Below are 15,824 nucleotides of genomic sequence, written 5' to 3'. Positions count from 1 at the left end.
TTCTGCATCAGTCCACAAGCTCCCATAGAGAACATGCCCTATTACAGTCTATTAGCTCTACTAACACTATTCCATTCAACTGGGTGTTCACAAAGTTCATTGACGTGGGGCCAAGGGGCTCCTGGTGTAAGAATCCTTATTTAGTGGAATCGCTCATCAGGCAAAGGGCTAAGTTTCTTCATAACCCTAGGAACTTACCCAGACTCAGAAGTTGGCCCTTAACTCCCTTTATTTTCTCCATTCCTTTTCTGTTCTCCCCTGTCCTTCAAGCTAAGAAGAAAAGGATAATAGAAAGGAGGCTTACAAATATGACTGGCAGAAAAAGATACAGGTAAAGAAAGCCAAGTTACACTTAGTACAAAGGGAAGAGATAAGCTAAACAAAGCTTACAAACCCAGGCTACGGAAGAAAGCCAACCTCTGGTTTCTGAAACGCTGTAAAGCTGTTAGGGACATAAGTGAAGCAAATGGAAAGGGGAAACCCAGATTTGGAGCAGGCCTAAGGCTTTGACAGCACTTACTATATGAGACTATTTCTCTTAATCTCTTTAAAGCAGAGTATAGAAAAGCAAGAGCTGAATTCAGTGTGAGACTATGCATATACATTCACCTGCCTTCCTTCAAGCCCATTTACATGCTATTTGTTAAAAAGGGAGGAAAAGGGAAACCCATCATAAAAAAGAAGACAATAAGGCAGAAATTTGACTAAGTCCCAGTGAGACAGTATTTATAGACAAAGTGGCACTAAAACACGAACACAGGAGGTAGACCAAGCCCATTCTTCTGTTAGAACTCCAACCAGTGTCTACAAAAACAGAGGGAATCTTGTAGCTTGTAGCTAACACACTTTCATTAATAGACAAGGGCGTCATTGTGTGGTGGAAGCCTTCACTACCACATACAATGTCCTCAGGTGATGCCCAATATTCCCAACGGATATAAATATGAATAACCAATAAATGATTCTCAACCATTTTGAAAAGCCAAAATACAAAACTGAAAGATTTTTAAAATGACAAATGGGAGGAAAAAAATAATTCAGCACAAAACAGATAATACAAAGAATGGAGATTATTTTTAAACTCTAATTAGTTTTCTCACACAAACTGAAAACAAGAACTGAATTGATAAAACATCTTATAGACTGCTATAAAAAGGCAGCAGTAAGAGACATAAGAAATAATTATTGGAAACTAAAACCATGGTAAGCAAAATGAAAACAATCTAGTAGGAAATTCTGAGTGGGGAGACAAATTAGGAAAAAAATGTTAAGAGACATAGAAGATCAGTTTAGACTTTTTACTATCTAATTAACAAGAATTCCTGCACGATCCAAAGGAAAACTGGAATTCAAGATGTGGTGGTACGAGTGAGAATGGACATCACAGGCTCACACATCTGAATGTGTTGTCCTCAGATGAGGAACTATTTAGGAGGGATTAGGAGGTGTGTACCTTCACGTTGAAAGTGTCACTCAGGGTGGGCTGTAGAGGACAGAGTCCTTGTGCTCATAGATAAGCACTAGGGGAACCAGGAATGTTAAACACTAAGGACTGTCTCTTCAAAGGAAGAGATGTATCATCTGTTTTCTGCCCAGAAGGCTGGCAATGGATTTGGTTAGTAGCCTAGTGACCTCTGAACTATCTGTGTGGCTAGACTACCAAGGTTCTCCCATATTCTTACGTTTGTCTCAGCCATCCTCCCTAGACCCATGGTTTCTCAGTCAGTAGAGCCTATCTTTGTGGTGATGTCACATGTACTGTACAAATGGGACTTTTGCATTAACTGTACCATACCATACCAGATCTTCTCCCAGACACTTAACATATAGTCAATCTACAGAATCCAACTTTATGGGAGAATACACATATACTTTGGAGAGAATTTCAATGTAACTGTGTCTTAAGTTTTGTTGTACACACAGGATTGAGTTATCAGCAGGAAATTTTTTTTCCAAAATGCGCTGTGCTTAAATACATCTAAAATGTCCTGTGTCAGACTCTAGAAGTTTGAACTAACACCAGCCACTGAGTCGTGTTGAGCTGGACTTCCTTCTTGCTTCACACTGATACTCTGCAGACCTCTATGATCACAGAGACCCCAGAGTGGGCTTTGAGGGTTCAAAATCTCTCTTTCTTTCTGTCCCCATCCCTCCTTCCGTCCCTCCCTCCATCTTATGGATAAGATGTAAGCTCTCAGCGACTTCTCCAGCACCATGCCTACCTGACTGCCTCCATGCTTCCCACCATGGTGACTGACTGCCTCCATGCTTCCCACCATGGTGACTGACTGCCTCCATGCTTCCCACCATGGTGATTACAGGCTAGCCTCGGAAACTGTAAGCAAGACCCAAATGAAATACTTCTTTTTATAAGTTTCCTTGGTTATGGCGTCTCTTTAGAGCAGTATAACAGTAACTAAGCCACAAGATATAATACATAAATAAAATCACTCTCTCCATTTGAAGTCATAGGTGTTGAAGAGAATGAGAAAAAACTAATTAAAAACTTGAAATCGATTGACTGGTCAAATGGGAATTGAAAACATTTTAAAATATATTAAACAGTCAGGTCTAAAGAGATGGTTCAGCAGTTTAAGAGCACTAAATGCTCTTTGCAGACAACCTGGGTTCAATTTCTAGTTCCTACACTGGGGCTTACAACATCCTTAAATCTAGTTTCAAAGGATCTGACACCCACTTCTGACCTCTAAAGACACTCACATACATGCATGCAAAAAATAAAATAAAGGTTGACAATCACATAGGTGTTTTCCTTTTAAAAAACTTGAGGATGTACTCTAAAAAAGTTGACAAGAAAAAGTACATAAGAAGGCAACGAGTTCCAGATAAACAACCCTAACTCAGAAGCAGAAACCCAAGGGGTGACTGTGCGAATGCAATTATCTCACAACGTGAAAATTAATCTACCCATAGATAAACTCAAAAACAAAGACACAATTTGAAAGTAGAAAAACAGACCCAAATTAAGTGTATGTTCTAAATATGTACAAATAAAAGATAGTTGTTATCACTGAGCCATATCCCCAACCCTAAATTTTTCATTCGCTTGCTTCCTCTGCCTTTAGAAGTGACAATCATCTTTGTCATCTCTGTAACCCAATACACAGCAGAATGGCTTACTGCTGGGTGTTACACACATGTGAATGAATTAAATCTAAACCGGAAAGTGCTGGTGTGGTTCCATATTCTCCACGTCTACTAAAGCTCGTGGCAACGTCTTTCCTCACAATAACAAAATAACTCGGCTCGAGTGAGCAAACGTGCCCAGCCTCGCTGGAGAAGCCCCGGGGTACCTGCAGAGCCTGCCGCCCGCCCTACCGGGCCAGACTGGAGCTGCGAGCATGCGCCCTAGAGGACGCGCGCGCAAGGGGGAGAGGTGCGCCTGCGCAGACACGGGATCCGAGCCCGAGCTTCCCCGCGTTTAACTCCCCGCAGCCTTCTCGCACCTTCTGCGTGAGGAGGTGAGACTGGCGCAGTCGTTCCTCGGCGCTTAAGTCCCGCAGACGCTGCTTCAGCTCGGCCCGCAGGGTCCGCTTGGCGCTACTTGCTGCGACCGCCGCCATCACGTGTCAGGCACCGCCCCGGCCACGCCCATTGCCCTCGGCCGCCGGGGGGCGTGGCCTCCGTGCACGGCGGCGCAGCGGCCGCTTAGGTCTGTGAGCGGCCCCCTTTTAGTGGCAGCAAATGACAGCGGGCTGTGGCGTCCTTGGCCTTTTCCGCTGGGTAGCTGAGGATTGTGCACGCAGCCCAGTCCGTTTAGCCCTCCCTCACAGCCTGTGGAGGTAGCCGTGCTTCTGCAGAGGGTGGATCAGTACTCATCCGCCTTTCCGCTGTGGCCAAGCAAACCAGATGCACGTACGTCATTGCCGGTGGACACTTGACTCCTCCAGGTCAACGGGGGAAAGTCTGCTTTTCCAGAAAGCGCCCTCCTCTCCCTTTTCCAGTCAGTTGGCTCATTTCCGATAAACTTGTAGGGCTGCTATGGCAGGCCGTTTCTGGAGATGGATGTCCCATCTCTGGAGAATTCAGGATTTAGTCACCCTGTTCATTATTACGGAAGAGTTTAGCTGCCTTTGCTGCTGTTGGAATCTGCTGTTCAGAGACAGATAATGCCTTTCCCTAACAGGACGTTTGACTGAGTGGGGAGCAAAGAATAAAGTAAGTATCTAGATAGCCGCGGACTGACTTTTAAGATTATACAGATCTCCCCATCATCCCCATGTTGCCACTCAGTAGCCGCGGACTGACTTTTAAGAGTTAATTTTTCAGAGCCAGGGAGATGGTTTTCTTGGTAAAATACTACGACAGCATGAGGAGCCGAGTTCAGATCTCCAGCCCCCATGGAAAACGGTTTCAGTTCATTTCCGTAAGATCTAAGGGCCTAAGACAAAGGAATGTGGAAGAGGGAGAGCGAAGATGAACAGAGTTCTTAGCATGGGCAGTAAAACAAGCACTGAATTAATTCATTGACATCTGTGCTCTCATCTTTATGCTCATAGACCTAGCAAATCAGGTCAGTGTGGCCACGTAATATGCCTTTACCAATACTTGAACATGAATGCACTTTGTGGATCGGTGTTCCCTGAAAGCATGTTAAGTATGGAGAATCCTGAGCCATCCCGGGAGTCCAAATGGTCCTCCGGTGATTTCTATCCATATTACTACCGTAAATCATTGTGTGCAGCAAGCATTAATCTTCAGGAAGAGCTTTAAACTTGGCGTGCATGTGGTCCTAGGTTTTCTCACTTATGGCAGACACACAGAAAAAGATTTAATTGTATATGTTACTGTTGATAGATTGCTGCTGTTGAATTCTAGAGGCAGGCTTTTTCTGAGTATCCATGGTTGTTCTATGTGGTTTCATGTCTGTAATAAGTAGGTCGTCTGACAGCATAACTGAGGGGTGAAGTGCCTGCCTAGCATGCACAAGGCTCGTGGTTTGATCACCAGTGCTGCAAAAATAATAATAGCTTTGTCCAGTTTGGCATGGGAGAAAGCATTTTCTTTACTCAATCCCAGTCTTTGACAAAAAATACTTTAGTTCAATGTGTATATTTCATCAAGAATATATTTGCACCTGTGAATGTTTGCAAAATAGGTTACAGCTCTTTAGGGTTGTGAATCTTCAGTGGTCTCTGTGTGTCCTCTGGCAGGTAAGGCTCCAGGACAGAATCACTGGTATCCCCAATGTTTCCAACACGCTGGAGCCATTATTTCCATCAGAAATCAAAATCATAGGAAGACTCAATAACATAAAGGTGTCTGTCGGATACTAGGAGAAGACGTTGCACTTGACACTAGGGTAGCTGAAATAAAAGAAGAGACCAAGTGTTCATGTAGAAAACAGATATTCCCCCATGGAAGGCCTCACCCTCCATGGGGATCCAACTGGGCATGGGATAGGGGGCCATTGGTGGGCAGAGAAGGAGGGAAGGGAGAGGAAACTAGGATTGACATGTAAAACAAGTTTGTTTCTAATTTAAATTTTAAAAAAGGAAAAAGAAAAGAAAAGAGATTGTTAAAGGTCTTACAGGCTAATGTCTGAACCTTGAAGGTTCTAGGCCATTCTGAGATACATAGGTATGTAGGAAGACCCTGACTCAAAATCAAAGCAGCCCCACATAGCATATCTTGAAAGTGGTGGCACATGCCTCCACTGCATTGGGAAGGCTGAAACAGAAGGATTGTGGTGTCAGGGTCACCCTAAGCTGCACAGGGAGACTGTGTAAAACAAACACAGTTTCATTGTTTGAATGTGAATTCCCCATCCACAGTCTCATGAGTCTGAACACTTAATCCCCATCTGGTGGCACTGTTTTGGGGTGCTTTGGAACATTTCTAACAAGCACATCACTGTGGGCAGCAGGGCTCAAAGATGGTTCCTTGTTCTGACTCACCTCAGTAGGATTTAAGTAACTCCCTACCTGGTCTTCTTGCTTATTCCTTTTTGCTTCTCCAGTTTAAAGGTGGTGATAAAATAAAAGAACATGCTGTTTAGGATGAAGCACCATCACTAGAGTGCTGGCCTTGCATGCACAAATCCTGGGGGTTGGACCTCCAGCACCACACCACACAAACTGAGTGTGGTGATAACCGTATCTGTAATCCTAGCCCTCTGGATGTGGAAACAGAAGGATCTGGTGTTTAATGTCTTCATTTCCTCAGTTAGGAATCATACCACAGAGGTAGTATTGACAACTGAGATGGTCTTGGGGGAAAGGGCTCTGTCTGTTGGACCTATTACTAGACTCAAGGGAAATCTAATGTGTTAAGAGAAGCTTTTTCCTTGAGAAGGAGCCGTTCAGCCAGCCTGGTTCCAGAGCCGCTTTCCCGCCAGCCTGGTTCTAGAGCCGTTTCAGTCCCAAATAAACACACAGGAGGTTATATGAATTATGAAGCTGTTGGCCTTGCTTGTTTCTTACTGACTAGCTCTGACTTAAGTAATTACCCCATAATTGTTAATCTAAGTATGTCTCTTACCGGAGAATAGTTCCGGGATCCTACCCCATGGCGTTACATCTCGAACTCTCAGTGTTTCTCCTACCCAGAGTCCTTCTGGACTCCTAGTCCCTCCTATCTAGATTCCCTATTGGCCAGACAGTGCTTTATTCTTTATTGACAAATGCACAGGACTTCCCCAACACTAATGCAAGTGACATAAACTAAAATAGAGGATTTCTATTTTGCCATCAAACTTGATCTAAAAATTGGAACATGGCCTAACAAAACACAATTTTTCACACACACACACACACGTTTAAAAATGTCTTGATATTCATGTAACCATTTTTATTCAAACCCCTCCAGTTTCCTGCTGTAGGAGCAGAAAGAGACATGATCCCTTCCTGGCTGCTAGAAAGCCAGACTGATCATATATAGTCTGACTGTTGACTATGACTTGACTTGGGGAAAGTAAATTCTACTTTTTGGGTCTTGCCTTGGGAGAAAACTGGCTGGGTGGAGTGAGAGAACAGAAGACAAGAGAAGGTCAGATAGAAAAATAGTTTGAGACCTTCCTTTTAGGGCACCACTTATGACCCCAACACTGAATCTGTGATTGTCCTCTCCATGAAGCCCAAATGAAAAGTCAGAAAGAAAAGGTTGAGGAGAGAGCATCAGTGAGGAAGGGTAAGCAGCCAGGGACCCTGAGGATAGAAAAGTGTGGATTCAGGAAAGAGTCAGGAAGCAGATTTTAACCCCCATATGGTTTAGCCTAGTGACACAGCATAGCTTTGGATAACAGGCACACCCTTGTGGAAGAGTTTCTACCTCATGGTAGAGGTAGAAAATATACTACCCTCCATGACATCATCAGTCCTTACTTCAGTACCTGTCCTGCCACTGCTAGGGGGGCAACCACCAGCAGCACAGGGCTTTGACAGAAATACATGAAGTTGGTGGCTAAGCTTTTCTATCTGATTCATAAGCAGAGAGAGAGAGATTCTGGGGTTGGCATGTACTTTTGAAACCTCAAAGCCCATCCCAACTAACATATTTCCTCCAACTATCTGGGCTCAGTAATTAATCCTTAACTTGAGCTATACAATCCATGCAGCTCCTTAGGTGAAACTCAGTCTTTGACTGTGAAACATAGCCTTGCATTTATTAACCAAAACTATGTATAAACTATCATTATTATTATCAAATTAGACAGTACAAATTAGAGAGGTGCCATCTTCTTGACAGTCCACAGGTAAAAATGCCTAGTAGAGCAGGATGTTTCCAAGAGATAAGCACACTATATTATAGGCAGTGAAGATCTCCCCACATCCACTCACACCATGCTAGATACCGGAGAAAGAGAGCTGCAGCAAACATGGAAAGACACAGTAGAAGCAAAAGACATTCCAGGGTCTGCAGTCCCGTGGAAGTGCCTAAACGAGATTGGCCCATCAGAGGATTCCCTTCTGGTGGGCTGACACCTGGAACTTCAATTACAACTCACTGGCATGGTCACTGGCACTGTCCCTGTGTTGAGTATTGTGAAGTTACAGGCAAACTCAAAAACTAAAGCATGAAACACATACAGAAACAAATATTGGTAATTTATTTATTAAAGTGGGAACAAAACATCTGCAATTCTGGGAGAAGAGGAGAGGACCTCTTAGCTTAACTCTTACTATTAAAGAGTTATTAAATAGTTACTCACTCTTACTTAGCTTAATGCTTACTATTCTGGTTACTTGGAATGGGCCAATTTGGTGTATCCCCACTTCTAAAGGGATTTCTTTTTGTATTTGGAGTAGTTTTAAAATTATATATTTAAATTTCTTGGAATTTCCCATGTAACCCCCATACTTGCTTAATTCTATTTATATTTTCACAAAAGTTCTTTTAAGAGAAAGCTTTCTTGGTCTTTGCCTATAGATATCATTGTCCTAATTTTTATTATGTTTATGCTATAGTATCATTACATTATATTATATAATGTAATCATTATTACATTATGTTATATTATGTTGTTATATGTATTATTTAGGAAACCTGAATTCTGGAGTCCTTCCTAGGTAACTTAATCTAAGTCATGTCTCTAATAAGCAGGAAAATTCCAAGTTCAGTCCTCAGGTTTCAGAGTCACTTCCTGAGATCCATAGCTATGTGTCAGGTACCTCCTGTGCAATGGCCCTATGCTAAACGTGAAAGATACAGTGATGCGTGTAGAAGATACAGTCCCCCTCTGTGGGGCTAATGACCAAGTGTTCTTCTTTATTCCACAAACCTGACCCAGAAAAGTGCTCATTAAAGAGCATGGAAGTAGGAAAGTCGCCCTAACCCTAACCCTGAAAGTCACCTTAGTCAAATGAAGGTATGATTTCCAAGTTTCATCTTAAGCACATTCCTTGTTTTTCAAAAAGGGTCTTACTGTATGACCCACAGTGGCCTTGAACTTTTGTGCTCAAGCAATGTTCCTGGATCCTTCACCTCTGTGTAGCTGAAACTATAGACAGCAGCTACTAAAATGTATTCCAGTGGCTTTAGGAACTATCTTTTCCTCCCAAATATCCATGATCATTAATAGAAAAATCACATTAAATCTTCTACCAGGCATTATAAGTTCAACTGTGCACTTCAAACTGGCAGAGGGAAATGGAGAAAATAATAGTAAATGTAGAAGATGAAGAAAAACAGATGACAAGGGAAACTAAAGGGAATATGAGAAAGAGGAAATATGAGAGGGAGGAAAAGGAAGGGAGGAAAAATGAGGAGGAAAGGAATGGCAGGGAAGGAGGAAAGATTCAAACTGATTTTTTAAAAAAGGAATGACATTATGCATTCCATTACTAATGCATTGTCTTACATTTTTCCCTTTAATTCACCTGAGGTCCAGAGTTATTAATATCTAACAACTTTTGAAGTCTAAATATACTTAGATTTGCTAAATGGAAACTATGCAATATTATTAGTAGTAGTATTAATATTAGTGATTATTAGTAATAATAATGGTCTTAAAATTGTACTGAGCAACTCATTCATAGAAGTTACTCTGGATGTTTTGTGTGTAAATAACTCATGATCCTTAACCCAGATTAAGGCAGATAGGCTGCAATGTAGCCTAGTTTTAGAGACAAGGAAACAAAGTATAGAAAAGTTATGTAAGTTTTTCTGGTCACATAGATGGTAAGCACTGCACCCTGAAATAAAGCACCTGGAGTTGTTGCTCCTAATATCTATACTTTACTTCTGTATCATATCTTGGTCCAAAACTTCTCATAAAGTTTCAGGCATATTTCAAATGTAACAAGACCATATGTTGCATGTTTTATGGTCAGTTTAGAGGTTTCTCTTTCAGAAAGAAAAAAGGAAAAATTATGAACTAACCATTTCTCCTTCCTACTGGGACCCCTGACTGCTACCATAGACAAGTGTATTTCCTACAAAAGGAATCATTCAAAGTAAATTCATTCATTGAAGTGGATTTGTCAAAGGACACTGTGAAAAAAAGGTATCAGTTTGCTATGCCTGTGTATACTGGATCACTAGAGCGCTATTTGCCATTATCAGAATAAGTTATTACTATTGGCTAGAATACAGTATTGAGATTGCTTTAAATGGTCTTAAAGAGTGCTTCTAATATGTCTATAGCATAATGTGCTAGGTATAAAAGAAAATACCTGAGAACCCACATAGGAGCTTTATGAAGGTTGTGTGTGTGTGGGGGTGTATGCTTGTATGTATGTATATATGTATGTATGTATGTATGTATGGTGCATGAGATGTACTTTTATATCTCCATTAAGATAAGTTTTCCCTACTGTATACATGCTAATATCTCTATGATTTCCAAGCCAACGTATTTCTAGAAATTCAAAGAGGGCATTCCATTCCTTCATTCATTTTGAATTCTAAGAATTAACACAATATGTTATGAAGAAGTTATATTTTGAAGTAACATGTATTCTGTGTCTTCCACAAGCTGTGATAGACAATGGGCACATAGAGTAAACCTATAAAGCTTGTAAGACTATTCTCTACAGGCTCATTTGTAGCCTCTGCACTAGAAGACACTTGTCTTCACTTAACATATACACAGTGCATCACAGAGTTTCCTGAGCCCTTCCCACAGCCAACCAGAAGAAACATAACCAAACATTTGGCATGTTTCACCTAGACACAAGTCAAGTCAACTTAAAAAGAGAGTTACAGGTAGTTGAAAGCAATACCAAGGAGAACTGCTTTACAGCAAGACATAGCACTGGGCAAGCAGACTTTCAACAAAATATAAATGGAACAAAGTCTGTGTTCAACAAAGTCAATTGCATCAAATTTTTAAGCATGTAATTATTGAAAACATCTACAGTCATAGAGGTTACAACATGCTGGGAGAAACTGCCACATATAAAAAATAATTTACATTCAGGTTGTTCAAAGAATTCATTTGTTAATAAAATAATTGAAATCTGGGCAATAAGCAGGCAATTCTTTTTTTTCTTTATATATATATTATTTTTAAATTTAAATTAGAAACAATGTTGGTTCACATGTCAATTCCAGGTCCCTCTCCGTTTCCCTCCCCTCCTCCTGTGCCCTCCCACCAATCCCCCATTTCCCCAGGGAGGGTGAGGCCCTCCATGGGGGTGTCCATAGTCTGTCATTTCATCCAGGGCAGAGCCTAGACCCTCCCCCAAGAGTTCAGGGTGAGAGTGCATCTCTCATTGTTGGATGGGAGTCCAAAGTCCATTTGTATACCTGGGATAAATACTGATCTACTACCCAAGGCTCAATAGATTACCTAGGCCTCCTCACTGACATCCACATTCAGGGGGGTCTTGATCAGACCCATGCTGGATTCCCAGGCATCAGTCTGGGAGTCAAGAGCTAACCCTTGTAGGTCAGCTGTTTCTGGGGCTTAAACCAACCCAGTCTTAATGCCTTTGGTTATCAGTCCTCCCTCTCTGTCACTGGATTTCTTGAGTTCAGCTCAGTGCTTAGCCATGGGAGTCTGCCTCTGCTTCCATCAGCTACTGAATGAAAGTTCTGTTTCCCAGACTCTCTGGCCATGGGACTGTAGGCTGGCACTCCCCAGATCTATGTCTAAAATCCATGTATGACAGAGCATATGCCATGTTTCTCTTTTTGTGACTGGGTTACCTAGCTCAGGATGGTTTCTTCTAGTGCCATCCATTTGCCTGCAAATTTTAGGATTCCATTGTTTTTTTTCTGCTGAATAGTACTCCATTGTGTAAATGTATCACATTTTCTCTATCCACTCTTCGTTTGAGGGGCATCTAGGTTGCTTACAAGTTCTGGCTATTACAAATAATACTGCTATGAACATAGTGGAACGGACATCCTTGTTGTATTAATAGGATCTTTTAGATATATGCCTAAAAGTGGAGTTGCTGTGTCTTGTGGTAGGTTTATTCCCATTTTTCTGAGAAATCTCCATACTGATTTCCAAAGTGGCTGTACAAGTTGACCCTCCCACCAGCAGTGGAGGAGTGTTCCCCTTTCACCACATCCTCTCCAGCATAAATTGTCATTGGTGTTTTTTATTTTAGCCATTCTGACAGGAGAGAGAGAGATAGTATCTCAGAGTTGTTTTTATTTGCATTTCCCAAATAGCTAAGGATGTTGAGCACTTTCTCAAGTGCCTCTCAGCCATTTTAGACTCCTCTATTGTAAATTCTCTATTTAGTTCTGTAGCCCACTTTTTAATTGGATCCTTTGGTGTTTTGGAGACTTGCTTCTTGAGTTCTTTATATACATATATATATATATATATGTATATACATATATATATCCTTCTGTGGTCTTTGATAGAGTTGAAGGCAGATAGTTATAATTGTAGTTTTCCTTAGTTATGATAAAAGATAAGCTACATATAGGACTTTGGACTCACAAGGATGGGATGGATGATATTTTCTTTAAATTTTGCTGAATGGTGATAAACAAAATATTGTAACTGTGTTCTTACTTGATAACTGTTCTGTTATATATGATTTGACTATGTTAAAGTTAAGACCTTTCTTTTTGTTTAGACAGAAAAGAGGAGATGATGGTGCAGTCCTGGGTATATGTCAATAAAGCACTATTGACCAATAGGGAAGCAAGATAGGTGTGACTAGGAGTCCAGGAGGATTCTGGGTAGGAGAAACACAGGGAGTCACAATGTAGCCTGCCAGAGAAGTAAGATGTCTGGAACTTTTCTCCAGTAAGAGAAATACTTAGATTAACAATTATGGGATAAATACTTAAGTCAGAGCTAGCCAGTAAGAAACAAGCAAGGCCAACAGCTTCATAATCAATACAGCTTCTTGTGTGTTATTTGGGGATTACAACATGGCAGAGTCCAGGCAACTGGTGGGGGAAAAACCAAAGCAGCTGGCAAGGAAAAGGCTGTCTCTACAAACATGAACTTTGAGCTCAGCATGAAGAGAACTTTAACTGTACTAGTAACCAAGGGTGAAATGATTTAACATAACTGTGTGCATTTAGTGTAACCAAGTGGAGAAATTGTAATAGATTACTAGGACCTACTTGTACCCAGGAAACATTGGGTATTCTAAAATGCTGCAGACAGGATTATATTTTGATAGAACTGCTATGGGACAGAATAATGTAGTAATTTCAAAATGGATACACACCATGAGTGAATAATACTATGACTTAGTATCCACCCTAGAAAACACCTGAACACAGGAGACAGTACATACTGGTATAGTTAAAGAAACATTTCTTGTGACAGAAAACTCTGGAAATAACCCACATATACATTACTCAGAAGAGACCAGCTCTTTGACAGCATGTATATCCAGCAGAACATACTAAGAATTCTTTCGATTTTTATTTACTTGTGGTGTTAGGGATTGCAACACAGGAGTTCCACAACTGATCTACCTCCTGATTTCCTACAGTATTCTTTTAAAATGCTATTTTAAGTACCCTGGGTTGAAAAACATAGTTACAGAATAAATTCATGTACTATTTGGGGTGGGGAGATTAAGCAGGCCTTCATATGACCAATCTGGCCTTCTACTGGCTTGCTGTGTAGTCTAAGATTACCCTGAGCTTTTGGTCCTCTTGTTTTTTGTTCATGAGCTCTGTGATTACAGATGTGCACTGCATGTCTAGTCCACATACTAATTAAGCATATTGGGACACAAAGTGAAGCATGTAAATCTAGCTGCAAAGGCTTCTGGATAATCTGATCTCCAAAAACTCTCCATACAGTCCTGGATGTTTTAGATACTGTTAAACAACAAAAAAAGAAAGAAAAAAGGAAATGAGTTCCTTCCAGTGAGGCAGTACATTATTTTTATCATAAAAGTTCAATAGCCCATAATTTGTATATTACAAAATGGTAAAGTCAATGTGTAAATAATGAATGTACAAAACTGTGCAGCTGACTACAACACAGCCATATACAAAGGACAAGATCTAATACCAGCTCTTTCTGTACTAATTCTCCATTGTCATGAGAACCCTAGCAAAAGGCAGATGCTTGATGGTCTGCACTGCCGATTCTGAAGATGCAGTCAAAAGCTGCTGCTCTCAGTCCCAGACCTCATGACTGCAGTTCAAAAAGCAAGGATAACAGCAGGAGACACAAATGTTTGCCAACTAAAAAGTTGTAGGGCCCACTGGAAATGACCCAGGAGATTTCTGCTTGGTTTACGTTTAATTAAAAGCATCAAAATTAAGAATACAAACAGACTTAAATCTTGTAGTTATTTTTTCATTAGTAAGGAGACTCTCCATTCCAATTTTATAGTATAGAAACATAAAAAGAATGCCATCACACCTACCCAGCCTCCATTCTGACGTATCCACTCTGCTGTGTTGTTCAGTATGAATTCAGCCACAAAACTGGAAAGTTGCTTGTAAACACCCACATCCAAGCCAACCTGCTTGTGTGGAAGTCTTTTTGAGGAGAACACCCCCAAAGGCAAATATAGTCACAATCCTTCCCCAGTTAATGATGCCATCTTCAAATTCTTTTTCCATAACTTGGTTGAATATTGTTCTGGCGGTATCTATGGATCCCACATCAAAATCATCCAAGTATAGCTTCAGATCTTTTTGACTTCTTTTTGAACTGAGAAAGCAATTCTTTGTAGCAAACTGGATATTTTGCTTGGAGCCAATTCAAAAGCAGGTACCTGCAGGACATACTGAAGATAGTCCTCAGCCAGAGAGTGGATGTACATGAACTTATATTTAGTCTTTATCCTTGGCAGGGAGAACTGGAGCTGTCCACCTGGAGGTCAAAGAGGCAGCTAAGCTAAAGATGGTTTGACAATGAAGGGGTAATATGTGGAGGCTGCTGGAATTTCTCTTTATGTAGCTCACTGTGTGGGCTGTGTGTGAAAGCAAAAGTTCATACTGTGAAGGAGGAAAATGTTTCAGAGCAACACCACTTCCTCTTCCTCTTATGATTCAGTTTAAGTGTATTTAATGAGAGGATGTGGAGAAATTAGACTCCTGTAAGTTCCTGGGAGCTAGAGGCCCATTCAAAGTTGCTCTGGCAATACCACACTTGAGATGTAGATGTAGGTTGAGAGGAGAAAAAGTCAGCCCCTTCCTTCTCATATTTGTAATTTCTGATAGGAAACAATCTGGCTTTAATCCAAACGTAGTACATATTCTTTTTAAAATATGTATCTACTTTTGTTTTATGCATGTGCATACAGTACCTATGGAAACCAGAAGAGGGCGTTGGATCCCTGAGAATTAGAGTTACAGGCAGCCTGGTATGGATGCTGGAATCTGAACCTGGGATCCCTTGAAACAGCAGCAAGTGCTCTTAACTTCTGAGCCACCTTTCTTGTCCTTAATACATATTCTTAAATCATATATATTACCCTGTACCTGGGCCAGAAATCATGGGAGAATTTAGAAGGAGCAATGGCCTTAGAATCACAATGCCTGATCTCAGTTGTAGACAAGTCTTCTTCCTGTTTACTGGGATATGGTCTGAACTTTGTAAAAGGAAGCTGTCTAGGCTGACTTTTGAGGGTTGAGGTAAAACTAAAGGAGATGGCCTTGTGCCGGTCACCGTGTCTGGTGAGATACAGGTGCTTCATGGTACTGCGCTTCATTCTTTTATGAACTAGTGCTGATTTGACTTCTCAGGCATCTCCTGACCCAGGAAGCATAGAACTTCAGAAGTCCACAATTTGAAGTTAAGAGCAAACCTCTCATTTTTTGAGCTTTGGTAGCAATTCTGAGAGGAGCTTGGTGGAAATGGTGAAATCAGTGGCTAATGCAAAGTAGCAGACTTTGGGTTGGAGCTTCAGTGTCTTCACATAAGTGCAAAGCAGTAAAGGCAGCCGATGAATGCATGGTGATGAGGAACCATGTGT

At 41.0% G+C, this 15,824-nt stretch overlaps 1 protein-coding gene and 1 pseudogene across 3 annotated transcripts in view; both read right to left on the bottom strand.

Moving 5' to 3' along the window:
- LOC121139104 (5-formyltetrahydrofolate cyclo-ligase) overlaps window positions 1-4,094 on the bottom strand; it is a 34,109-nt gene extending 30,015 nt beyond the window's left edge. The window contains exon 1 of one of the 3 annotated variants that reach the window (XM_040742011.1): window positions 3,468-4,094. In XM_040742011.1, the coding sequence (XP_040597945.1) occupies window positions 3,468-3,584 (117 nt within the window). In that variant the 5' untranslated portion in view covers window positions 3,585-4,094. Of the gene's footprint in view, window positions 1-198; window positions 257-3,314; window positions 3,431-3,467 lie in introns of those variants that run through there. The other 2 variants (XM_040742012.1, XM_040742013.1) reach the window with 2 other exon arrangements.
- Window positions 3,584-15,545, bottom strand: LOC121139153 (annotated as a pseudogene).
- Between the last annotated feature and the right edge of the window lie 279 nt (window positions 15,546-15,824).

The sequence above is a fragment of the Mesocricetus auratus genome, unplaced genomic scaffold (genome assembly GCF_017639785.1).
Source record: "Mesocricetus auratus isolate SY011 unplaced genomic scaffold, BCM_Maur_2.0 Super-Scaffold_6731, whole genome shotgun sequence".
NCBI lineage: Eukaryota > Metazoa > Chordata > Mammalia > Rodentia > Cricetidae > Mesocricetus > Mesocricetus auratus.
The sequence above is the reverse complement of the archived record's forward strand: the minus strand, read 5'-3'. Positions and strand labels throughout refer to the sequence as shown.